This window comes from Protomyctophum bolini, assembly GCF_963924005.1.
Source record: "Protomyctophum bolini genome assembly, chromosome: 5".
NCBI classification, from domain to species: Eukaryota; Metazoa; Chordata; class Actinopteri; order Myctophiformes; family Myctophidae; genus Protomyctophum; species Protomyctophum bolini.
The window spans coordinates 22,270,725-22,296,434 of record NC_137866.1 but is presented as its reverse complement, the minus strand read 5'-3'; the positions used below and the strand labels follow the sequence as shown (position 1 = coordinate 22,296,434).

At 42.7% G+C, this 25,710-nt stretch overlaps 2 protein-coding genes across 4 annotated transcripts; one reads left to right on the top strand and one right to left on the bottom strand.

The window, feature by feature from the left end:
* Window positions 1-2,435: 2,435 nt before the first annotated feature.
* Window positions 2,436-4,991, top strand: LOC308315007 (zinc phosphodiesterase ELAC protein 2-like; the record flags this gene model as incomplete). Its single annotated transcript, XM_080762831.1, is given in 2 exon segments — window positions 2,436-3,617; window positions 3,621-4,991. Coding segments are annotated over 2 exon segments (2,439 nt in total). The 5' UTR covers window positions 2,436-2,549.
* A 13,041-nt stretch (window positions 4,992-18,032) lies between these two features.
* On the bottom strand, window positions 18,033-25,535 carry znf217 (zinc finger protein 217). 3 transcript variants are annotated; one of them, XM_080763803.1, is made up of 6 exons: window positions 25,318-25,462; window positions 21,443-22,798; window positions 20,623-20,736; window positions 19,165-20,532; window positions 18,931-19,066; window positions 18,033-18,839 (listed from the first exon to the last, which is right to left on the bottom strand). In XM_080763803.1, the coding sequence occupies exons 2-5, from the start codon at window positions 22,746-22,748 to the stop codon at window positions 18,948-18,950; spliced, it is 2,907 nt and encodes a 968-aa protein (XP_080619929.1). In that variant the 5' UTR covers window positions 22,749-22,798; window positions 25,318-25,462; the 3' UTR covers window positions 18,033-18,839; window positions 18,931-18,947. The 3 variants fall into 3 exon arrangements, with proteins under 3 accessions (XP_080619929.1, XP_080619928.1, XP_080619927.1); XM_080763802.1 differs by having other exon boundaries at window positions 18,033-19,066; window positions 25,453-25,535; XM_080763801.1 differs by having other exon boundaries at window positions 18,033-19,066.
* Between the last annotated feature and the right edge of the window lie 175 nt (window positions 25,536-25,710).

The following is a 25,710-nucleotide window of genomic DNA, read 5'->3' as shown; positions in this document are numbered from 1 at the left end:
AGCATTCAAAGTGGAACCGAATCAAGCATTATTCAAAATAAGTTTTTGGCTTGTCGGAACCAAAGACGTTCTTTACGGATAAAATAGTTTTATAGTCAATTCGATACAGTTTCACGCTGAGTGCTTAACATTCCATTAGTTAAAGAAGTAGTAGAAGTAGAGTATAGTTCACCCCCCAAAAAAGCACTTATTTTCTATCAATTACTGGTACATGCACACCCCATGAATTCCCCATGAAAGCCTTGAATTCATGCAGATTTTATTTATTTCTTTTTGTCGCATTCCTAAGCCAATAATTTGATAATCGGGCCAATATAGGAGATCATCAAATTATTGTCTTAGGAGAAAAATCTCCATGAATTCAAGGCTTCGGGGTGTGTCATTTATAAAATAAGTAGTTTTTTGGTGAACTATACTCCTTGAAGATCGTCTGTGCAGTGATTTTGGCTAGATAGAAAAGGTGCCAGCAGGGAGCCTTTTAAGCGGCTATCGCTTTAGTGGGTAAATTGGGTATAGAGTCCGTCTGGTAATCAGAAGGTCATCAGCTGCACCTCCGCGGCCCGCCCCGGATTATGAGTAAGCAAGACACTTAACCCCTAAACTGCTCCCCTTGAGCATTCGATCATCATGCACATCTGATCAGCTGAGTGGAGCTGAAGACAGTAATGAAAAATAAAAGTTGGAAGTTGTACCTGTCTAAATACTTCCTTAATGTCAACGAAGTCCACACCAACAACACCAGAGGGAGTTCAACAAACCATGTGCAACCCAGATTCGGTACAAACAAGGGACTAAATTAATTTCGCTCCTATGCCACCAAAATGTGGAACGCCCTACCAACAGTCATTAAGACATGCAAATCCCTTGACTCCTTCAAAACTGCTCTTAAAGGGCACCTACGGACGGCTGCAATTCGAAACTGGCCCCCGTAAAATCTGAATCCCCCACCCACCCCTGTTCCCCCTCACTGATTATGTTTTTTTTTCCCCTTTTTACCTCCTATGATGATTTCCTTTTGACTGTATATATTCGTACGTCTCTAAATGTTTTGATGAATTGAAAATGGTGGGCAATATTGTAAACAAGTGTAATGCTTTATGGTGTCGTCCACTCACTGTTAACAGTTTTTGTATTGAATTTTACTTGAAATGTACTGTAATTCTGCAAACTGTTAATAAATTAAATGCATATGTTATTATGGCATTTTGTTTTCTTCATACATTTTAAACGGAACTATATACTCGAGTCCTTGCCGCTGCACTGTTGAGTTTGAAGTCAGTCGGTCCCATATGCATATACGACCATATGGGTGGGATCTGTAGCTCTGGACAATCAGATCTCTGTATCTGTCAGCCCGTGTACCTTTTATGCCCATATATGGAGATCGCTGATGTAATCAATATTGGCATGCCCCCCATTTGTAGCCATATATGGAGCTGACTGACTTGCTTGCACCTGACGCCATGCCCATGACGGCAGTGGGGCGGGCAGTGGCTCAGGGGGTACCTAGAGTTGCCGGTTGGGAACCGCGGAAGGTTCCCATGCAGTTCGATCCCAGGGTCCCCCTGAGTTTGTGTCGAAGTGTCCTTGAGCAGGAATCTGAACCCCTAATTGCTCCCGATGAGCATGTTTTGTGTGCGTTGCAGGTTTCCTATGACACCAAAATGTGGAACGCCCTACCAACAGTCATTAAGACATGTGAATCCCTTGACTCCTTCAAAACCGCTCTCAAAGGGCACCTACGGACGGCTGCAATTCGAAACTGGCCCCCGTAATATCTGAATCCCCCCCACCGCCCCCCCCTTTTCCCCCTCACTGTATACATTTCTTTTCCCTTTTTCCCTCCTTTATGATGAAATCCTGTTCTGTTATATAGAAGTGTCTATTTGTCTAGTCGTGCACTCACAGTTAACAGTCTTTGTATTGAGTTTGTGCTTGAAATGTACTGTAATTCTGCAAACTTTTAATAAATATTTCAATCAATCAATCAATGAATGTGAATGGGTGAATGTAAAGCACAATCGATGTAAAGCGCCTTGAAGGTGCTATATAAATGCACCATTTACCATTTATGACGATACATTGAGGTTAGACGAACTCCATATTTGGGCGTATAGCTGCATTTGGAATTCCGTATATGGTTAATTTTGATTATGACTGTGTCAGAATGATGTCAGAATTGTTCGCACAGCCCAGGCGGTGGCGTAACCGTCTGGGCACCCGACTGGTAATCCAGTCGCAGTGTGCCGCGGGTTCGACTCCCGAACCCGACACGGCCTTTACTGCATGTCTTCCCCCATCTCTCTCCCGTTTCCTGTCAGCCTATACTGTCTGTCCCTTCAAAAAACCAATAAAAGGCGTAAGCCACAAAAAAAAAAAAAATAAAAAAAAAAATGAATTGTTCGCACACAGTGTTCACACACAGTGTAGTAGATTAGAATAGTTGTTTATCGCTTATAGGTGATGATGATGACATTTGAGAGCAAGTCGTGTGTGATATTGTTGTTGAAGGCTAAACCCTGTTGAGTGTGTTTGTGAGGGTGTTCATTATGAACGCGTTGCTACATGTTGTGAAAACAATCAGTCTTCGATCAAGCAGTGATCATCACCATCGTTTTCTCAACTGTTTGTTCTCACGATCAATGGCGACTAATGACAACAAAACTATGATGAATTCAAAGAAAGGCAAGAAGATCAAAGAGACTACTACTAGTCTTCGGCATGTCAAAACCAAGGAGAAGAGGAGACTTGGTGGTGGGTCATGGCCCGATCATGGCCCGTCCACTGTCCACCTTCAGGTGGTGTCTTCAGGGAGCAGGGCCAACGCTGCAGCGCTCTATGTCTTCTCAGAGTTCAACAGGTACCTGTTCAACTGCGGTGAAGGCACACAGAAGCTCATGCAGGAACACAAGTTGAAAGCTGCTCGTCTGGATAACATCTTCTTGACCAGAATGAGCTGGCCGAATGTTGGGGGTTTATCAGGGATGATACTGACCCTGAAGGACACTGGTGTCCCAGAGTGTGTGCTCTCTGGACCCCCGCAGCTGGAGAAGTACCTGACTGCCATCAAGGTGTTTTCGGGGTCACTGGAAGACATCAAACTATCGGTTCGACCGAATACCGAAGAGCCATACTCGGATGACACAATGACGGTCTTTCAAGTGCCCTTATTTGCTCAGTCGACAGACAGCGGCACAAACCTCTCAGCCAGGACACAGAACAGCACATCCCAGACAAAGGCAGGAGACCAGGATGTTCATACCAACAGCTGCACGGACAGGAGGTCTGGCAGTCCAGGTGGAAATCCCATAACAACCAGAGATGCATCCTTGGTGGTGGCATTTGTTTGCAAGCTGCACCCCAAGAAAGGAAACTTTTTGGTCCCTGAAGCAAAGAAGCTTGGTCTGCCTGTTGGCACAGCAGCCATCAGCCTACTCATTAAACAGCTTAAGAATGGGAAAAGCGTCATTTACGAAGGGAAAGAGATCCGGCCCGAGCAGGTCTGCACTCCCACTGACCCGGGACCAGCCTTCATCATTGTTGAGTGTCCCTCTAAGGAGTTTCTCACAGCCATCTGCAACGATCAGCAGCTAGGCAGTTACCAAACCCGGGGGAGTTAGGACCCTGCTGCATTGGTGGTCCACATGACTCCGGAATCCATCTTGAAAACGGATGAATACAAGGAGTGGATGGAGAGGTTCCCCTCCACCACAGAGCATCTGTTACTCAACGAGCAGACCTGCACTGTCCACAACGTCAGAAGCCACAAGATTCAGGCCCAGTTCAATATGATTCACCCAGAAATCTTTCCAAACCTGCAGCCTTACAAAGCAACGGAGAGCCAGGCCGACATGCACGTCCCCACCGTCAGAGCCGAGTGCCTGTTGAAATTCCAGTTCAGACCTGTGATGGAATGGCAAAGAGATGCGATCCCCTCTTGTGACACAGAGGAATTTGTGAAAGAAGCTGCAGAGGTCCCAGACTTTATGCGAGAAGTGGAGGAGTGCAGACAGTTCTGCTCCACTGACTCTGCACTGCTGTCTGGACAAGCGGAGAGCTATCCAGAGGTGGTTTTCCTGGGAACAGGATCCCAAGTCCCAACGAAAATGAGGAATGTTAGCGGCACATTAGTCAACATCAGCCAAAGTCAGTCGCTGATGTTGGACTGTGGTGAGGGGATATTCGGTCAGCTGTGCAGACACTACGGGGACAACGTGGACCAAGTTCTGTCCGCCATGTCAACGGTGTTCATCTCACACATGCTCGCTGACCATCACACGGGACTGCCAAACTTGCTCTACCAGAGGAAAAGAGCGCTGGAGACTCTAGGGAAGCCCTTCAGGCCCATATACTTGATGGGCCCGAACCAGATCAAGACCTGGCTCAACCAGTACCACGACCACTGTGAGGAGATTCTCAGCCATGTCAACTTTGTCCCGAACAAGTCTTTGTGTGAAGGAGCAGAGGTGAGCCATAAGACAGAGTCCATCATCCAAGCGTTGCTGAAGAAAAACAACCTGGAAAAGGTCCAGGCGTGCCTGGTGCGTCACGGTTGGAGCTCCTACGCCTGCAGCATCACACACCAGTCGGGTTGGAAGCTGGTGTTTTCTGGGGACACCATGCCCTGTGATGCCTTGGTGCACATGGGAAAGGATGCAACGTTGCTCATTCACAAGGCGACACTGGAAGACGGCCTGGAGGAGGAGGCTGTGGAGAAGAGACATAGCACCACCTCCCAGGCCATCGGCATGCAGATGAAGGCAGAGTTCATCATGTTGAACCACTTCAGCCGGCGCTACGCCAAGGTCCCTCTGTTCAGTGAGGACTTCAATGCCCGAGTGGGAATATCCTTCGACCACATGAGGATCCGGTTTAGAGACTTCGGCCTCATCCCCAGGCTCATCCCGGCCCTCGAAGCCCTCTTTGCGTTAGAGATCGGCAAGATGGAGGAGCGCAGAGACAAGAGGGAGATTCTGTTCATAAAGTCCTGAAAGAATCCACTTTTTCTCACACAATTGACACTAGGCCTACAATATCAACCTGCATTAAGTGGTTGGTAAATTATAGCAAACAGTGATCAGAATATAAGATTATTAGGTAGTTACAGGCCCAAAACACTTTAGCCATATACCTCTTACATCCTTAACTATGCTTGGCATGACAGCATGCATATAATAAAATATGTACCCTGTCTAGAACATGTCATTCCCACTGCTGAATGGACAAGGGAGGAGGACAGAGAGGAGAAATAAAGTGCCATAATGAATCTAAAAGGCATAATTCATTCTGATCAAACGCACTCAGGGATGAGTCATGCTCCGCTAACCCCTCTCTGACCAGTGACGGGTCTAGAGCAGAGGAAAGGAGGGGGTTGGAGTTGACGAGCATGTATAAATTCTAATTATTCCCAACGTATGTGATCCTGGAAATGGTTGTCCTCTCACAGTGGTGTATATATGAGTATGTCCAATGAGTCTTCCTCTCGGTCTCTATAAGCCTCGCATAATAGAATATCTACAATCTCACTGTATGGTGTCATGGATTCCACTGCGCTGTGGGCTTGGAGATCGGGTATTTTGGTGTGCAACACCGTCGTACAAAGGGAGCATAAATCAGGCATAACGACATTGAACATTCCACCTAAATCTTTTTCTTTTCTTTTCTTTTCTTCATGTAAACGTGTGAGAGGAAAAGGTATAAGGGACAGAGATAGAATGAAAGCAGCAGTGTGTATAGTGTGGTCGGTGGAGAGGAGAAAAACGCCACACCGGCAATTGGTTTTGGTGCAGGGGGAAAGAAAAGGTACGATGATCAATTAATCCAGGCGGTAATTGGATGAGTGTGTGAGTGTAAAGCGGTAATGCTGTAATGAAAGTCATCCATTGTGCACATTCTCTCCCTGGTCGGTGAACCATCCCCCTCATCATCCTCTGGATCTCAGGTGCTTAGCCATGCAAATCTGTCTGACAGCCCAGTACATCTCTGTCTGCCTAATTGGACAGTATAGAGTTGTTTATGGATATTGCAGACATTTAGGACTCAGTTGGGGGCTGCTCAAAAATCATTAGCAAACGGCCCCTGTAACTGGACTGTCAACTTCACTTCGCCAGCGTCAAAGCCTGTGTTAAAAAAAAAGGGGGGAAAAAATGTTTTTCTCTGTCAGCCACTGCGAAGGATTCTTTTAAAATGGAACAGTATACTTGCTGAACATTCAGACATGTTATGAAACAGGAGTATCTGGATTCTAGCAGCTTGTTATAACACTCCCACTGCTAGTTTTTGATGTGTAAGCGAAGGTGGTGTTTTTGTTAATTAGTAAGACAATCCATCAGAACAATTTGCGGGGGCTTACACTATTTACCCAGTAGGCCTAACTCACACGGGAGGTCACAAGACTATACTCTCCTCATGTTGAGTTCAACCCCCTTTGCACCCCCCTTTCAAATCAATGGGGATAATAGAATTCACCATGATTTCTGGTCACTGGGCAGTCTATTTCATGGAGAGCAGGTGTTTTGAATATGAAAAGAGAATTAAAATCGTGAAAGCATCTGTGTATTTTTTTTTATTTTAGCGTTGGCCATTCAAAAATACCAGATCTACAAGCTCGTACATCTGTTATTTTTGAACATTTTTGAAATATCTTGAAAGTGTGAGAACTACTGATTTAGAAAGCATAGAATCGTCTCAGGTCTTAATGGGTTAATGTGGTGGTAGTTAAACACAGCCGAGCAAAGGTATTGACATACTACAGAATATTCCATAATATATCCACACAGACGTTTACATTTGATTCTGATCATGAGCAATTAACAAAAGTACACGACCCCATCTATACAGCAAAGTGAACATATTTATTAACTAAATTAAATTATATTACCGGTAATTACACCACAGCTGCCATTTTACTCTTTCTGAGTTAAAGGAAATCATAAAGGCACAGATAGATCATAGATGATCTCACCCAGGTTGTTTTAAAGCACGACAATTTAAAATGTCCCGCCCATATCTCAGGTTCTATCCATTCAGATGATAATGAAAAGGGCACCCATTTTGCATCCGGCCGCACGACATCGACTCTCACTGGAAACTACCAAACACAAATGGAAGGTTTTGGTTCACGATTCTCCAAATGAAAGGCAACTCAGATCACATAGCGTGGCCTAGGAACAGGTCAGAAGAGTACAGGACACAAGCTTTTAAAGTGATAAGTCTGTGCCAGGTCTCTGACCCCAACACACACACATGATCTGACCCCAGCACACACACACAGATCTTGACTACACATTGCAGGGAGACGAGTTTGAAAAGACCACAAACCCAACGGACAGAGGAATAGACGACATTGCTGTGAGGTACGCAACCTATATGTCTGTGGCCAAACAACAGCAAGAGGTGACGACTGCCGTTGTCTTAAAACAAACACAACGCCATCCGAAAGGAACAGAAGCATCAGTCAGTAATGACCATGATGTCCGGGCATAGTGCATTCATGGAGAGGAGAAACTACTCTATCATTTCATTTATCTCTGTCTGTTAAGAGATTATTTTTGAGCATGGATTGATTGCGATGATGCCAAAGATCACAAGGTATATACTGCCACAGTCATGCGCATGCGGGACGCACAAAAACGATGACAAGACAAGGGTAAATTCAGAGGAGAAACTAACTCATATAGTCTCTCTCTCCTCCTCCCTTTTTCCTCTCTCCTCTCTTTATACCCTTCTGTCTTTATTGCTGAAGTCCAATCAATGGCAAACCAGTGTCTATTGTCTGTTCCGTGCTCGGTCCTCTGCCCTGCCGCTGCACCCTCCCCCCCCCCCCCCATTACAGAGATGTTTCTTCCCATCAGTGCCTTTACTTATCCTATTTAGGCCCAACGTCGAAATAAAAAAACGTTTACGTTTTCTATGTTTCTATGTCAGCGGTACTCAGCCTTTTTTATGTCAAGGACCCCCAGAATTATCCGTATTTGGCCCCAGACCCCCATCTGAAAATATGTTGTTCCAGGGACTCCCCAGTCTCCCCCCCCAGAAACAAAGATTTGAGTTAAAAACATTCACTCACTGAAAGAATATATATTCAAAGATTTACGCCACATTTTCACGACTTTTCAGAAGTAGCAGACCTGCAAGTTCATAGTTCGCTATGAACTTGTAGATCTGCTATTTTTAGTAGCTAAAGCGTAACATAATGCTCAAAACACCAAAAGGGGGTTCCCGCCCAAAATGGGTTATCACTTCCCGGGTGACATTGAACTTCCCATGCCCCGGCCCGCTGAGACACATCTCTGAACTCACACAATTACTCTTCATCCCCCACTAACAATTTAGTAATGAAGTATTGATTTCCAGATTCCTCTCTTATGGATGATATTAGATTTTGTTTGATAAACTGTGCCACGGGCCTCTAATCTGCACTGTCCCCTTTCCCCACTGTCTGTAAAACAAAGTGCCACCGGAGAGATAATGACCAGGGAACATCGATGAACTCATTTCGTCAATTTGTAACACTTGACAATGAAAAAGGGCAGGCATTTTTCAAGCAGCAATGTCAAAGTTTATTGCTCTGGGTACGGTTCTTATTGGAAGCCAGACATCTTGAGCAGCGTTCGGTTCTAATTTATGGGTCCCAATGTGCCAGTTACTTTTAAAGGAAATGTTTGGATACTGCGAGGATATTAGTGTTGCACCTGGGGTTGTCTGATTTCCAGGGCCACCGGGGATTCATGTGTCACGTCAGAAAATACAAAAAAACAGGAGAGGAGAGGCTGAGAGTCTGGCTATTTGCAATGCAAGAAAATGCTGTTCAGGACATAAATCATACTGAAATGTTACATGCAAGTCACATGCACAGATGTAAGGGCCACATGAATCCTTGAATTCCAATGTTTGTGGGCCAGAAATGTGTTCTTACGGCGCTGCTATTGTATTTCATACATACAAAGTGGGAAAAGATAATTTAGGAGTTGAGTTTCAATTCTTAGGACACATTTGAACCCGCTTGCAGAGTTTGCAGACATCATATGAACATGAAATATAACGTAATATAACGTTGTTATATTGTAATGTAGTTATATTCTGTTAATAAGTAAAGACCTGCTAAAAGTAGCAGTTAGCATGGGTTATCCTTTAACAGAACCACCACTTAAAGCGCTGGTTCTCAGTATACGTATTAGACCACAGACCTCCATTTCAATGAAAGTTGTTGCAAATGAATAGTTGTATTGCATAAAAGTTTGCAGACAGACGCTGGTGGTGGCAGTGGAGAAGAACCTCCTTCCTTCTCAACACTAGATGGACACGGTCATGGTGGAGTTGGGGATGGAGGTGGGCTGCTTTAGATTTAAACCTGACGTTGAAACCTAAAATAAAAAAGTCTTCTGAAAGAATATATATTCAAAGATGTGTGCCGCATTTTAAATGGGTTTTTTTTGTTGTGGCTTTCGCCTTTATTTTATATTTTTTATGGAGGGACAGACAGTAGGCTGACAGGAAATGGGGAGAGAGATGGGGGGAAGACATGCAGTAAAGGCCGTCAGGATCGGGAGTCGAACCGGCGGCACACTGCCAGACTGGAATATACCAGCCAAGGTGCCTGGACCGCTGAGCCATGGCTCAGGCCATTTGTGCCACATTTTCACGATTTTTCAAAAATAGCAGATCTACAAGCTCATAGCTACGAGCTTGTAAGTCTGCTATTTTTCAATAGCTAAAGTATAACATAATGCTTTTTAGTTAAAACACCAAATAGGGGTTCCCGCCCAGAATGGGCCTGATTGGCTGACTGCAGATTGGCTAGACATGCTGGTCTTTAAGCTGTAGATGACAACAGAGATCTTCCTCATTTGAACCTTCGCTAAAAGCTACATTTGAATCTATGCATATGCTGTAAGTGGGACAAGAGAACCCTATGATCTGAATAGTGGATCTTATCTCATTCTATGGACTTCTAGTGGGTAAACTAATACTGGAATTAAACTGTTCCTCATTTTGCTATGGACCCCTGGAGCAGTGGAGCCTCGTCAAGCACCTCTGAGGGAGTCAGCTGATTTAAAGCACCAGTACAGTACATGCCATTGTCTGTTTACATAATAAATACATAATACATATGTAACCAAGTGTACCAAAGGATTTACTTTTGTATGACTACGCCACCTTGATATAGTTCAAGGAATTAAACGGACCAGTAAACTGGGTTCCCCACCAATGCAAGTTTGTTATAAGGACTTGAGACTTTGTTCCACAAAACGGAAATGTATTAATCATTTAAGAGTATGAATACAAAACATTTAATATCATATATATATATATATATAAGGCGAACAATCTCTTAAAAGCAGGTATACTATAAAGCCAATAAACAGGTGCAACACTATTGATAAAAGGGGAGACGAGGTCACATTTGGCGCCAATAGGCAAAATAGTTAAACAGCTAAGAAGGGTGAGCTAACCAGCTGGAAAACACACTAACCGATAAAAGACTAAGAAACTAATAATACTAACCACACGCACAGGCACAGCAAAGAGCATGCATGAAAACAACAGGAGCGACACCGTGAAAAGAGGTGCACAGCCAAACCTTAGTCGTGGCTAACGTGAGATCCCAGTGGTAGCAACCCATACGGCCAGTCAGCTAAATCGTCAATTGGTTCTCTTCGGCATCCATATACAACACTCGCCACCATGTGGGGGGGGAAACAACAAATTAACAAAGGGAAGCAGCTCAATAACAGAAAACAAAACGAAATGGCTCAAAATACTAAAAGCAATAAAAACATATGAACTCAAACTAAAAATAAACTAAAACAAAGCAGCAGTGGCAATCTACAGGATGAAATAAAAACAAACACTTTAATTAAGTTACACCAGCAAACACAAAGTAGGCTTAAACAACAATGTCTGTTTGCGTACCTTCAGTTGTCTGTACTTGACACTCCCTCTCGCCACAGCAATGTTTGGTACATGATCAACCTGAATTATAACAGCAGAGTTATTTACAATTATCAGATAGTATAAACCTCATTAAACCAATAGGCATGAAACACCTTACTCACCCTGGCAACAGCATTAAACCAGCATAAGTGTATGACTCAGGTCTCAGGACCCACAGCCATGTAACCACCAAGCAGACTATTGTTTGGTAGACTACAAGGCCTTTAAATAGTAACACTGATTGAAAACCAGGAAGTGGCAGGGCAGCCAGTCTACGGTGGCCCCAAAGGCAATTCCAGCCGGCTACACATACATAATGGCTTCATTTTGAGATCTTACGGTACATATTTTCTACAGTCATTAAAACCGTACTGAACTTAACTGAATAATTCATTTAATGTTGGCTAAACTTCATTGCATGGTTTAGAAGTCACGAGCGTATTTGAATTTGTATTCAACCGTTTTTGGCTATACACGTTTCAAGTCTCTGCAAATCAATCTTTGCACCCCTAAAATGAACTGAATCCAGTGGCTTTCCTTGAAAATAAAACAAACCATATGGTATGCCTTCGAAAATGGTCAGCAGTAAAAATGTCAAGTGTACAGTCACAGTCAATGGGGTAAACATGTCACAGACCACCGGTATGGTCCTTTAACAAATTCGTAATCTTTCCTGTTTTGCTTTTGAGAGGAGAGACAATGTGGAACTGCTGTAGCCTACAAGATAATCAACCGAGGCAATGCTTACATAGATAGTCTATACTGTAGGCCCATTTCTTTTTTTCATTTCACATTTTTGAATTTTAATATACTGTAATGTGAACAGTGGCTTATCATATTTTCAAAGGCTATTCCTTTCCCCGATATAGCTCCAGAATTGTTTTCTTTACGTTGATACAGGCTATTGCACAGACTATTTATCTGTTGCAAAGTCAAATCATTTATTTCTCCTCATTCATCCTGATAGAATGAGGGACCCGAGGAACGTCAGCCAATTTAAGACCGAAAATCCCAGTTCAGCTCAGAGTAATCTGATTTCCCTCCTCCCTAGAAATCTACATGTATAGTGCTTATCAACTGGATTACTGGCAGGTATAGGAGGAATAACCCAATTTGAGGTTACTTGTTTCTCTGTGTGTAGTATTCAGTGTCACATTGCGTTAGAGGAGGAGGGCTATTGCTTTGTGAAATAGAGGTGTAACTGCCTCACCCCGGCCTTCCGCAGCTTTTATCTACACATGTCTGTACATTGCATTCATTTGGGACCGTATACAAAGGAGAAACAAAATCAGTTACAGATACTCAGATCAAATGCAAAATATGCAGTGATTCTGACAATGGCCCTCTCCAAATGTCTCACCCCCATGACCTACATCAGCTGAATGCAGTTTAAAGGACACTATCCCATCCTGCATAGTATTTAATTTTAATGCATCTGATATGTGCACCCGGTCCCTGTTTGTCTTATACCACCACCAGGTATGTGGTTTGGGAAGTGACAGATCTGGGGTGGGTTTAGTGGAGTGGTGATACCGCCAGGGCTATAGGGAAGGCTCCCATGTGGCTCCACTCCATGGCTGGGCAGTCAGGACCTAATAGGACCCAGACCAGCAGGGAACAGATGACCCTCACCCATGGACTCTTATAACACTGCAGAGGTCAATCCCCCCCAGAATGATAGCGGCACTCTCTCTCCGAGGCGATTATTGATAAAGAATGACACGCCAATATAGACACATGGGGGGGAAATACACTCTGGGGGCCAATCACCTCTCAGCTCCTGTTTCTGTGGCGGGAAACCAGCCTAATGTGTAAACGCTGGGCAGGGGGACACTATTCCCTTACCTATCGAGCCACCGTGAAGAAAACAAAGTGGAAACCATCAGTGACGCAGGGACCCGTGTCAGTCTCATTTAGACACAGGCATCCTAATATCTTTTTTTAAAGGAAACAATCATCTTTTCTGATGTACCAAAAATATCCAGTGACAGGCGAGGTCAAGATATCTATACACCACAGCAGTGACTGCAGTACATCACGTGACCAACGGTGCATTATGCTTTCTCGGCCCCTCTGCGTGTATAGTATACTACTATACTGTAAGCCTACATTTCAAGCCACGTACTGTCAGAATGCAGAGTCTGTCCTTAATTCTTCAAATGTGTATAGGGCCAATATGCAGCGCTACAACTTTTTCAGTTCCATTTCAGCCCAGTGATGTATTGTTTGAGCTTAGCAAAAAAAAAAAGTCTAAAGGCTGCAGTGAAGTACGGCGAGACGAAAACACAAGCAGGCACCTGGATAATTCTATTCCTGGGCATTCTACACCTTGAATAATTATTTCTTTCAGAAAACTGTACGACAGGAATGCATCAATATTTACAGAAAATAGACTGTGTTGTTAAAATACCCTGACCAAAGTACAAAACAATACCGGTGAGACTAAAAGGCTGGTGGAAGCCTAGAAAAACCGTGACAATGTATCATTTTCTAGGCCACACTGTATATCTATGGTAGCTTGTTGGAGAGTGCTAACTTAGGAGAAAGCAGTTGCTTAGGAGGTGCCATGTCCTACCAATCACTCTCCTCTTCTAAAGGGCCTCCAATGGCACCTGAGGGGGAATCTCATGGCTGTCATCCCAGAAAGCCTGCCGCACTGTTGCCTGCTTACCATCTGCTCCCCGTATGATCGAAAAAACAGGCAAAATTGTCTCAGAGAAGGCACCTCGATCACACTATCATTTGAACTAATATACGTTTGCATGTTTTCTGAGCGTTCATATGACGTCTAGAATCTACAATGCAGAGACATTCTATTTGACAGATAACGTTAAATGATGGAGCGTGCATGTTTTGTGTAGGTCGAGTGCTGTGCAAATGTATATCACAGCCTTGCCCTGTTGCAGCTTGGACCTGGCATCTGACAGAGAGTGAAGAAAAAGAAGCAGTGGGACCCTGTCAGTGTTCCACTTCCTGTAAATAACCCCCTCCATGCCTTTGGTTTTATCATTCCCTGCAAATTATTCTGGGGGCCCCTCCAGAGTCGACAAGAAATAGCATTATTTTATGGCATGGAGAAAAAAGAGAGAGAAAAGAAAAAAAGAAGAGATAAAAAAAGAGCAGTCAGAGGGAGAAAAAGGGAGATGGGGCTAAAAAAGGTCCTTCAGGGAACATGGTGTAAATGAAGTTCCAGGAATGACACGGGCGAGCAATGAGGCGTGGATGGAAAATATACGCTGCACATCATCGGATAGAGATGCCAGTGGAAATGGCTTCATTGAAGTGTCAGCCCTCATCCATCAATCAATCATCCGCAAGAAACAATAACGCTGCGGCGATGGGGCAGCTTTTATGGGGCTTACTCATGGGTATCGGAAGCAGCACTTAAGTGTAGTTCTGACACTGGGAGAAAAACAGAGGTGAGGTGCTTGGCTTATTCCACATGCAGGTAGAGTATAGAGGAAGGGGGTGGGGGGCAGGGGGCTAAGTAGACAATGCACCCCTGGCAATATAAATAAATAAAGAACTTCACAGAGTGAAAAATGTTTCACCTTCATAAAAGCAGAAAGTTTCTGTTTTTGTCCACCCTGTTTTTGTACTTTGTTTTTCATAGTGTCGACTTCAATGTACAGTATATTTCAAACTGGTTGGTTAAACATCATAAGCTAAATGAATATAATGCGTACCTAACTAAATAAATGAATGTGTTTGAAATCAATAAGAGAACAATGTAGGAAACTAAAACTATGGTCCCATAGGCACACATATCCTAACTAAGCAGTATCTCCTGTTCTTCCATGTTTATTACAATACTTTGACAAAACAAAAACTGAAAGAAAACAGTGAAAAAATAAGCAACATATTTTTCTTGTCTTATTACAATGATGAAAGGTCCAAACACTAAGGATCATAGAAAAATGAGCAAGAAAATGTTAAATGGTCCAACAGTCGCTTTTGCTGTATGTAAGTCTTTTGATTTCCCCAAACCAAGTCTCTTGATGGCTTCTCGGCAACATGAAACATGACACGTCATCCATTATTCTGTACGTGTGCCTTGCTATCTCAGCCCGCTCCATATGGCCCCTGTTGTCTCCAGACACCCAAATCCCTTTCCTGAGGCCAGGGGCTGTTTTTGTGGGAACCATTACATTGCTCCTCTTCCTCAGAGGGATGGGGTGACGATGATGAGCAATCACAGCCACAGCCACAACAGACTTTCTGCCTCAAAATTCTGACAGGATATACAACAATTGTCCGTATCTGCTTTGCTGGCCCGATTCTTAATTCATTCAAGTTGACAATCTGGAGGCAACAATTATGAGTGCCGAAAGAACACAATATAACTTAAGGGGGGGGGGGGGGGGAACATGAAGTTTACTATAGGAGTGAGGGGGGAGGTAAGACACAAAGCTGTGTTTGACAGTTCTAAAGCAGCTACACATCTGTGTTTTCTATCAGTCAGAAATGAGTCTGTCCACAACCTCTATACTAAAGCACTTTGAACAGATGAATGCATGGCAATGCAAGCATAAAATGACATTTGTGTACTGAATTGTGTGCTAACAATGACTACGGACTGCTCAAGTGAATCTTTATGCAAAGCAAAAAAAAAAGAAAGAACCTTTCACAAGGTCTATTGTGAAAATAAAATGTGTAGTTCCCCCCCCCTGATAATACTTTGCATTAATCATTGATAATGTTAAATACCTAGTCACAAATTATTTAAAAAGTTACATTGATATTCTCTCTATCACAATTTGCTAAAGAATCTACTCGCACAAAACTGCTCAGCATGGGCTACAATACAATACAATACATTAAGATTACAGGTGACTATAGAAAAGGTTTTGACTAAACACTGTTCATGTTCACTCATATATATGAACATCAATATTAGCAGAGATCCCAAGCTTAGAAAATAACCCAAATAAACAGTGTGAAAATGCATACTGTATCTTTGCTTGTTAAAGGGAGTTCTTGACATAAAACCCTTGCAGCGAGTTTTGATAAGCGGAAAATCTTACGAGAGCATCTTTCTGGACATGGATTGAGAATAACAGGACGCATGTCACAATGTGTAGTCGGCCTCTGTTCTCTGCCATGCATCTGAACTGAGTTTGCCACAGTGTGAGGGAATATGAGGGTGATGCTAAGTGAAATGCTCATTTTGCGTTTGTGATTACCAAGGCCCATGGGCGATATGCACTAATGTGAGCTAATGCAATAGATTACACAGTGCTGGCCCAGGGGAACAGACAGCAAACAGATGTGGTACAGTCAAAAAGAGAGAAGGGGGTGGGGGGGTAACTTTAAAGTGTTCATTGTGCTGGAGAATGCCCATTGTTCTTCAGTTGACATAATCCAAAATTATGACAGGCTCTGTCAGTCACCTTTTTCATTAGAGAAAATAGCACTGCACTCACTCTCCTACAATTGTGACTGCACCTTTCAAGACAACAGTTTATAGGCGTATTATTTAGTCATTTTCAGAACAGAAAATTAGTCCTCAAAGGGTCATTGATCATACATACCAGCCACACGATAGATATGTAAACTGAACTCCCTAATCCTAAACAGAGAAACATAAACCATTGCAAGTTGTGAAAGCCAGCTCATCTGAGAAAGCTGTACTGTAGAGTTTGCATGTACTGCCATCTAGTGGTCAGAGGCTAGATGAACAGATGTTCCTCAAAACCTGCAGTCCATCTAGGATTCTAGGCAATGACTTTGGGATGCAAAGCCCTATAACTTGTGCAACGCCAGTAGGAAGTTTGAAGGAAATTATTAACCTGTGAAAACTGTCAGTGTAATATCAACATTTATTTTTTCCTTAAGTAGCCAGTAGGCCTAGTACAAAATAATTGGGTGACTTCAGTTTACCGTTCGTTTTAGCACTTTGTATAGATCCAAATATACAGTAGTTTACAATAATTAAACCTTTAGATTATCTCAGTTTATCTGCACTGCTTGAAACATTGTTGCACACAGAATTAAGCATTTTCATAGAATTGAACAGATTGTTTCACATTGTGTGATTTATGAATGCCTTGGTTGAATGACGTCAGCTATTGCAAATATTTCTTTTTTGATAAATCCAATATTCCCAGAACTTAGTGAAACAAGTTAAAACTGTAAAATAAGCAAGGTAATTTTGACTAATCACTTGACTGAAAAACCAAAATCAAGTTAAATAACTCTAAAACAGTTTATATTCATGATGTTACAATCAACTTTTTGTGCTGGCTCAATCACTGGAGGGTGTAAAAGAAACTTGGTACTGTGGATAACACAATTGCCCATCACTGTTGTGACAAAAAGAGAGTTGAGCCAGAAGACAAAGCTCTCAGTCTACCGAGCAATCTTCGTTCCTACTCTCACCTATGGTCATGAAGTGTGGGTCATGACCGAAAGAATAAGGCCGAAATTCTTCGACGGCATCCCCCTTAGAGATAGGGTGAGAAGTTCAGTCACACGAGAGAGACACTTGAGTAGAGTCGCTGCTTCTTCACCTGGAAAGGAGCCAGCTTAGGTGGTTTGGGTATCTGGTTAGGGTGCCTCTCGGGCATCTCCCTAGGGAGGTCCTCGAGGCACGTCCCACTTGGAGGAGACCCCGGGGCAGACCAAGGCACACTTGGAGTTAACACATCGACTCACTTCACTGGCCTTGGAACGTCTCGGGATCCCCCCCAGGAGGAAGTCACTAATGTTGCTCTGGAGAGGGACGTCTGGAACACTCTGGTGGAGCTGTTCCCCCCACGACCAGACTACGGATAAGCGGTTGAAGATGGATGGATGGATGGATGGCCCATCACTTAAGTATAGACTCATGCCAAAAACCTTATTGACTCACTTTATTGTAATGCGTCATACAAATCTCAAACAATATTTTCAATTTTACATACATACACATGGATGCGAGAGAAAAAAAACAAAAGGAAATAACTTGAGTCTCTCAAATGGAAATGTACCAAATTACACAAAGGTAACAATGCACCCACATTTCTTTTAAATATTGCTTGACCTGAGACAAAATGTACTTTTTCTTTCACAGTGTACAACATCATATTGAGGTAACAAAGCCCCATTTTAGACCTGGATCTATAATTATGAAGCTTTTCAGGAATCCTCAATCCCTCCACAAATCGGATAGTAAATATGACCCGAGTCAACAGTTCAGTTAAATCTGAGGCACTTAATGTCCATCCAGTGTTAACTAGTGAAAGTCACACAAGACTTTCGGTTCTTGTTTCAGCTAGGTAGACCAGCTCAGGTGACATGTTAGCTACAGCAGCTTTACAAAAGAAAACAGTGTTTTTAAGTCAATAAATTGAGGTAGACCATTTTTAACATATACAGTAGACTGGTCAATGTGGCCTGTTAAACCACTGGGCCTTAGATAACCTATTTGACAGATATAACCCCACCCTTCAGTGCTTAGGGAAGAAGAAAAAAAAAAAGAACAAGGGAGTTCTTGATTACCGCCTGCACAATTGTATAACTTAACAGAGCAGAACAAATTAATCTTTGAACGACGTTATTTAATACAAATGTTCTCTTTACAGGACACTTACCAATATGATTATTTAAACAAACTATATTCCCTGTAAAAAAACATATCTTGGCTGTTATGCCATGGACTAATTTCTCAAGAGGTCACTCGCTGTTATCAAGTGAAGCACTATATTTAAAGAAGAGAGGATCTGATTTGATTCCCTGTGAAAGACAAAGTCCTAAACTCTGAAAATATATTTATATAATACTATTGTTTTCTTTGTGGTAAAAAAAAGAGAAAAGAACAAAACAAACAAAAACAAACAAAGAGAGTGCAGTCCACCACTTAAGTCAACCAATTAAATAAATCCTCCAAATGAAGTCTCCAAAGGGGGTAGTATCCCAATTGAAACCTAAAAAGACAATTAAATTAATTAAATCCATCAGACTTTGTGGACTGTCATAAATCGTTTATGGCTAGGCACTCGAAAAATGGAATCCTACCTCAACTTTGTGCCATTTCAGTTACTTTTTTCTGTGGGTCCATAACGCTCATTAGGGAACGGACGTGGTAGGTCGTTCCCCAATGTGATCTGTAGGTTGGGTAGAGTAGGCAAGTGCTGGTACAGAGTTCTGCTTCCTGAGAAAAGACAATATGACAGTTAAACTGGTGGCTTCAGTATGAAAGAGAAAAGGTTACTATTTCCATGAGACCGTTGACAACGGGGTACTACTCACCGGCTCTTGAGTTAGACATCCCACCATGACTGGAGTTTGGCATTGTGCTATGGTAGAGAGATGACAGGTCACTGTGAGCATATGAGCGCAGGATGTTCATCATGTTCCATTCCGTGTCAATACTGCCTCCAATAGTAGAAGTTGTAGTCTTCACAGGTCCAAAGGCCTCAGAGACCGTGGAAGATGACCCAAGTGGAAATGCAGCGTTGACATTTCTCACCATTGCAGGCAGTCTGTTGTGTCCATCCCCTCCTGGTTGCCTAAAGCCAGGCTTCTCAGAGCCGTCAGTTTCTCTGCCCAAAGGCATAGTGTACTTCATTCTCTTGTTGGAAGATTCACCCAAGTCCATGTGGGGGAGACTTCCAAATCGGGGGTTGAGGCAAAGTCTTGCAGCATCTGTGGACCAGTCAGCCCCACCTCTCACTGGGTAGATAATGTCTCCAATCCCGACATTATCTGGTGTGCCACGTTTGTCCATTACATTCTTGCTGCTGCTGGTGGATTTCTTAACCAGTTCAGTAAACGCAGGGGGTCCCTTAGGAACACATGTACTATCAACCATTTTCCTATATTGCTGGGTCTCCTGGGCGGCCTCATGCTGGGGCATAGGGTTAGGGGACTGGTTCAGAGCATGTGGTGGGTTGAAGGAGTCAGTCCTTTCTTGGCGCTTTGCGGGTAGAGGAGTTGGAGACTGGGTTCGACGAGGATGGCTCCTGTCAATCATAGGAAGTGGGGCAACATCCTTCCCATTAAGGGCAGGTGGGCAGCCAGTATAACGTTTCCGTTTCAGACTGCCTCTGAATCCATTCTTTTTTGTAATGTCTGACTTGTCTTTATGGCTCAGCTTTTTGTGCATAATCAAGACCTCTGGGTAAAGGGTTTTATATGGACAGGACGTACAGGCTATAGGAATTAATGCATTTCTGGGTTCTGAGCTGGCAGAGAGAGAGAGTGACACTTTTAAGGACAGATTTAATGGGGCCTCAGAGCTCTCATCTTTTATCTCCTTCGGTTCCGTCTTCAAGCTAACAGGTATGGGGCATTTTATGTGCACATCAGCCAGAGAGTAGGAATGCTTAGCAATTAATTTCCCATACTCAGCATTCATTTGGGTGAGTGGTTTGGCAAGCTTGACATCATCAAATATGTCCTCTGGTTTTCCTGTGGTGCATAATTTGGGTCCCGGTACCCATAGTTTGGACCTATTTGGAATATTTGGAATACTCTTTTCATCGTTAAGAGATGGCACAGGTCCGCTGACGGTCTCTTGGCAAGGCTTGTCCTTGTGACGTCGCACCACGTGATATTTCAGTGATGTTTTTTGGGCAGCAGCATAAGTACAGTAAATGCACTTGAATGGCTTCTCACCTGAAATACGAGAAATAAATTGAACTACATCGTAATTTAATTTTTAAAATTATAATGCATGTATTGCAGGTAGATAATTGCTTAATATACCTGTATGAGTCCTCAGATGAACAGTGAGGTAATAGTTTGAACGGAATGTCTTGGCACAGTAACTGCATGCTCTGGATTTGACTTTTGATCTTTCCAAACCACCATCGCCTTTTTCTGTTGAAATAACAAATATATAGGATTGAACAGAATATCAGAGCAAAGGGAAGGGCTCAGACTGAACAGCAGAGGGAGCATACGTAACACAAGAACACTTTCTATGGAGATCTAAGGTGATTTTTAAGGGATTTGTTTTTGTTTTGTTATGCGTGTTAAAGGAGAATTCCATGCTAGAAGGCTTTCTTACCTTTATTCGTAGTTGTTACGTCCCCAACAAAGAGGTCCAGGTGTTATTTTGTGCAAAAGTGCATTATTGGCTATTTCCCCTAATATAAGCCCTTGGGGTTTTGTGCTAATTCGCATATTTTCATCGAAATAAGTAGTAAAGTGTGCCGCTCGGGATACTATTTACATCATGAAGAGAGGATATATAGATTTTTGAGCGATGCAATTCATTGAGGGCTTATGGTAGGGGAAATAGCGCTTTTGCACAAAATAACATCTAGACCTCTTTGGTGGGGACGTAACAATTACAAATAAGGTAAGAAAGCCTTCTAGCATGGAATTCTCCTTTAATAGCGTCAATACAAATATTTATAAAAATTAAATAAAGTGTGTTAATAGCTTTAGATTCCCATAGTAGTCAGTGTTTGTTCAGTCTACATCTCACATTAGTGAACCTTTAAATATCTCCATTCATATTTGATAAAAAATTGTATCAGAAACATAACAGAAAGATATTATTTTGTCCCATAGGACTTACCTGAACCCACGGTCTCTTCGCAACCGTCTTCAGACCCGTCCTCTGCATGGTCCAGTGAGCCTGATCTTGACAACTTCCCATCGCTTGAGGCGGTTGGGCTCACCCTCTTGTGCACCCTGGAGTGTAGCACCAACTGGTGGTAGGTCCTGAAAGTCTTCCCGCAGTCCTCACAGCTGGTTGGCCTTTCCTTGTCCTTATCTTTTTGCATCAGCGTCCTCCGGTCTGGCTCAGGTGGTGGTGGAGCTACTGCAGTCTGTTGCCTCAGCTCTTTACCGAAGTCCTCTTTCATAGCTTTGTACCCATGGCCTTCAGACCAAATATTACTCAGCTCTTCTTTGTCTTCTTTGTCAGAGCCACTATCTTCATTGTCCGTGCTGGCATCGAGGGCCATATCTTTAGCGTTATTTGGACCAACTGCTATCTTGCCTTTTGTAGCAAGTTGCCAGGCCTGGTATGTATTGAAAGGATCTAGCTGGGCAATCCATTTGGATGATCTCTTAAGTTGCAAATCATTTCCATCAGAGCGGGGCTGAAGCTGGAGACTCTGCAGAAATGTTTCCTGTCCGACAAGGGATTTAGTAACAGCAGCTTGGTCGCCCTTGGATTCGACTTTGTCTAGCTCTGTCTCTCGATTATGTACTTTACTGTGTTCTGCCAAACTATCTTGATCAGGGAAAAAGAATCCACAGACCATGCACATTTTGTAAATGGTGACTACAGGCTCTGTGGTTTGGTCGTTAATAACACCATTGATCATTACTGGGGTCTCCAAATCATGCTGGGCCTTGTTCTTAGCTCCTTGCTTATTTCCATGCATCTTCATATGGTTCTTGAGAAACCATGGCTCCCTGAAGCGTCGTCCACAGATGTTGCAACCGTAAGTGAAGTAGTCCTTGTGTTTCCTTAAGTGAGTTTCCAGTTCGCTGGCATCTTGTGATACCTGACCACAAACAACACAGCTGAACATCTCCCTTTCAAGAGGGAGGCTACTTGGTTTGGTTCGGGCCCCGTTCCCTGGGATGCGGAATTCGGCCTCCACTCGAAGAACAGCTGGTTCGAAGAGTGTGGTGGGGTGTCGAGTTAAGACGTGTGGTCCAAGCTCCTCCTGATGAGTAAAGGTCTGCTCGCAGAACATGCAGGTGAGTGCCACACTTTCTCCAGCTATTGGCATAGCCTTTTCTACAGTTCTGCTGTGAGGTGTCATGCTAGAGCCAAGTCCAGGCATGCTAGCACTGCTACTGACCAGACTGTCTTGGCCTAGACCATCAGGGATCTCCACAAAGGGTAACAACAGATGAGTCGGCATTGTCCTCCAAAAGGTGGAGTTACTTTGGTAATCTCCAGATTAATGGGAACCTGTGAACAATTAGAGAGGAAAAGGTTAATGGTCTTTAGTACCGAAAGACGCCTGGGTGAGCCACAAGTTTTTCCAAGACAGAAAAATAAATAAACACTCAATGAACATAAGGCAATAATTTTAAACCACACTTTTTTTTTTTTGCCAATGTTGAAACAGGAAATGTCTCCCTTTTAGCAATCAACAGCATAGAAGACTCATTTCCTCTGTGTGACTGATGTTGTAGAATAGATAATGGGATGTCTCACTTTGGTCAAATGTGTATTTTTTTACCACGTAAATGTCTGGTTTTCACAAGGTGAGAGTTTTTACAGACAGTGGTTCAGACTACACTTAAATTATGCAACTAAAAATTTACTGGAACATCATGAATTGTTATTAAAGTATTATTCCCACATCCTTCAACAAGTCCTTCAAAATCAGAATATCTATATACGGACCGATATCAGAGTATTTGCAGGGTCATATCTGCCGATACCGATTCTGACCGATTCCGACAAAACATTAGAAATACACAAAACAAAGGCAATTGACAGTCACATTATATTGCGTCATCAATATCTGAAAATAATCTGTATTATTTTGAGACCGATCCAATACAGATATGGCATTTTTATGGCCGATATGGAAGATTTTGATATCCTACTAATTATATTGTGCATCACTACTACATACTAAATTAATGTGTGATTTTCGTTATCGTTATTCTTTAATACAGTTTAGGCATTTAGCAGACGCTCTTAATCCAGAGTAAGAGTAATCCACAGTAAACTAAAACACCACATGATAATACATGAAATGCATACAAAATAGTCATCAAGAAGCATACGTAAGCTAAGAATCTAACACCTGTCTAACAATGGAATATCTCTATAATGAAATGAAACTATGCGTATACACTAGCGCTATGTCTACATAAAATGTCATCTAAATTACATAAATTGAGCCTTTGCATATGCCTCTTTGGTCGCCACGGATAGGGCAAGTGCTACGGGCTAAGGTGGAGTCTGAAGAGGTGTTTACTTTTTACCAATAGTTTAAATTGTTTACATAGTTATTTATACACCGATCTTCACTATATGGGCAGAGGGAGAACTTCTTTAAAGCACTAGGACCTCAAGTTGTAGTTGTGTGATGCACATTGCACACTGCTTCAGAAACCTTAGGTCAGGCCCTAAGAAGGTGTTCCCAGATTCAGCCTCAGGCATCAATGGGTTAAAAACGTTTCCTGTCAGTCTTGAAAAAGCTTCACATTCACAACCACCTAAACCCTTGTTGACTTGTGTCCTCCCAGGGGTCAAGCGCACTGTATAGATCTGCTTTTTTACCAAATATTGGGGGACTCAGGTTTCTTGTGGTTGAAACAGTCTCTATTCTACCTGTATGAGCTATTGTATAGAACAAATATGCACATTTTATAAGAAAAATTAACGATAACGCCTTGCCAACTGATTATTCCAATTTGCCCTGGGACCCATATTGTTCTTTCACAAGTTCCCCAAGTTCCACTACTTTAAAGGTGGAGTAACTGGACTAACGAGTTAAGTCTTCAGATTGATGGCATAATAAGCCATGGAAACACTCACTACAGCTCATTAAAGTCAGTCACACTAAACACGTCTTATCAGTTGTAACAGTGTGATAGACTACATACTTTTTTTGTATGTTCATTGCCGTTTTGCAGTTCATTGATTAACAATTTACTCATGAGTTCCAAGTAAATACAAATAAAGTTATGATGACCTTTTCCCCAATTTCACTATTCCCTAATTTATCAATAGATTACATCAACGAAATTCACACATTTCAAGGCATTAACCCAGCCAGGTGAGCAGCTGCAGAAAATGAAGAGTGATTTGTTCACATGCAACTGTGATAAAGGATGTGGGTTCACCCATTTATACTTCGTAGTAAGACGGTTTCTCTCACCGAAAATAGCAGATATACAAGCTCAGTTAGCTCACAAAGCTTCGCGTCGCGACGCGATGCGAGCTTGTAGATCTGCCATTTACAGCCACTCGTGTGCCCGTCTCATATTATGATTAAACGCAAGGTTGAAAAAACACGTTAGCCTATACTAGTTATGTTTGGCCGTTGTGGTGAAAGTAATTCTAATCGTTATATATGTATACTAAATCACGTGCAACCGCTCACCCGATAATTAATTAAGTAATTAAATCGAAATGGTAAATTACGTTACAATTGGCTATTAACAACGCCCTTTAAGAACCACCGTGATTCACGCGTTTTAAAGTTACGTTACTACACACGTTTCTAACTTAAACGTTAAGTTGACAAGTAAAGTTAACGTATGCCGATGTCGCATTGCTTTAAATTAAGATATAGCCTACCTACGTTACTTTTCAAAAGTGAGATAATTCGTTACGGAGTCGCGTTAACCACTTGTTAGAACTCCACAAAGCAGCACAGGAGGGTCATCGTGTCGTTTAAACGTCGTTAAACGTTACTATCGAACAACAACAACAAGCCACATTCTCATCTGTCTGTAGAAACTCACCAGCAATACCCACCACCAAACTCAGAATTTCCGGGATAAACTTATTTGATAACGCCACTGACTTGGAGTTAAATAACTATGATACAACTAATAATGACTCGCTTCTTCTCCATTGAGCAAACGGCTGTTGTTTACCTAATCAACGGTGTGTGAATTGAGTATTGAACTCAAAGAAGGCGAGGTGGATGATGAATCATATTTGGATCTAGATCCTCTCTGTCCATGCACACTGCGTGCAGCTGTTGAATTCTGGGGCGCGTTCTCGTCATCAACGACTCTTCTCTTTCTTCTCTCAAGAAGATGCAGGAGGCGCGTGCGCGCTCTCCGCTCTGTGCGTGCACGTCACGACCAAACTACAACCATTAGAGACTACAACCAACGGCGGCGCCCCCC

Coding starts and splice junctions, on each gene's coding strand:
- znf217 (XM_080763802.1), bottom strand. CDS start 22,748: ATGCCGACTCATCTGTTGTTACCCTTTGTGGAGATCCCTGATGGTCTA. Junction 20,737..21,442: donor CGAAGAGACCGTGGGTTCAG/GTAAGTCCTATG, acceptor TTATTTCAACAG/AAAAAGGCGATGGTGGTTTG. Junction 20,533..20,622: donor TCATCTGAGGACTCATACAG/GTATATTAAGCA, acceptor CTCGTATTTCAG/GTGAGAAGCCATTCAAGTGC.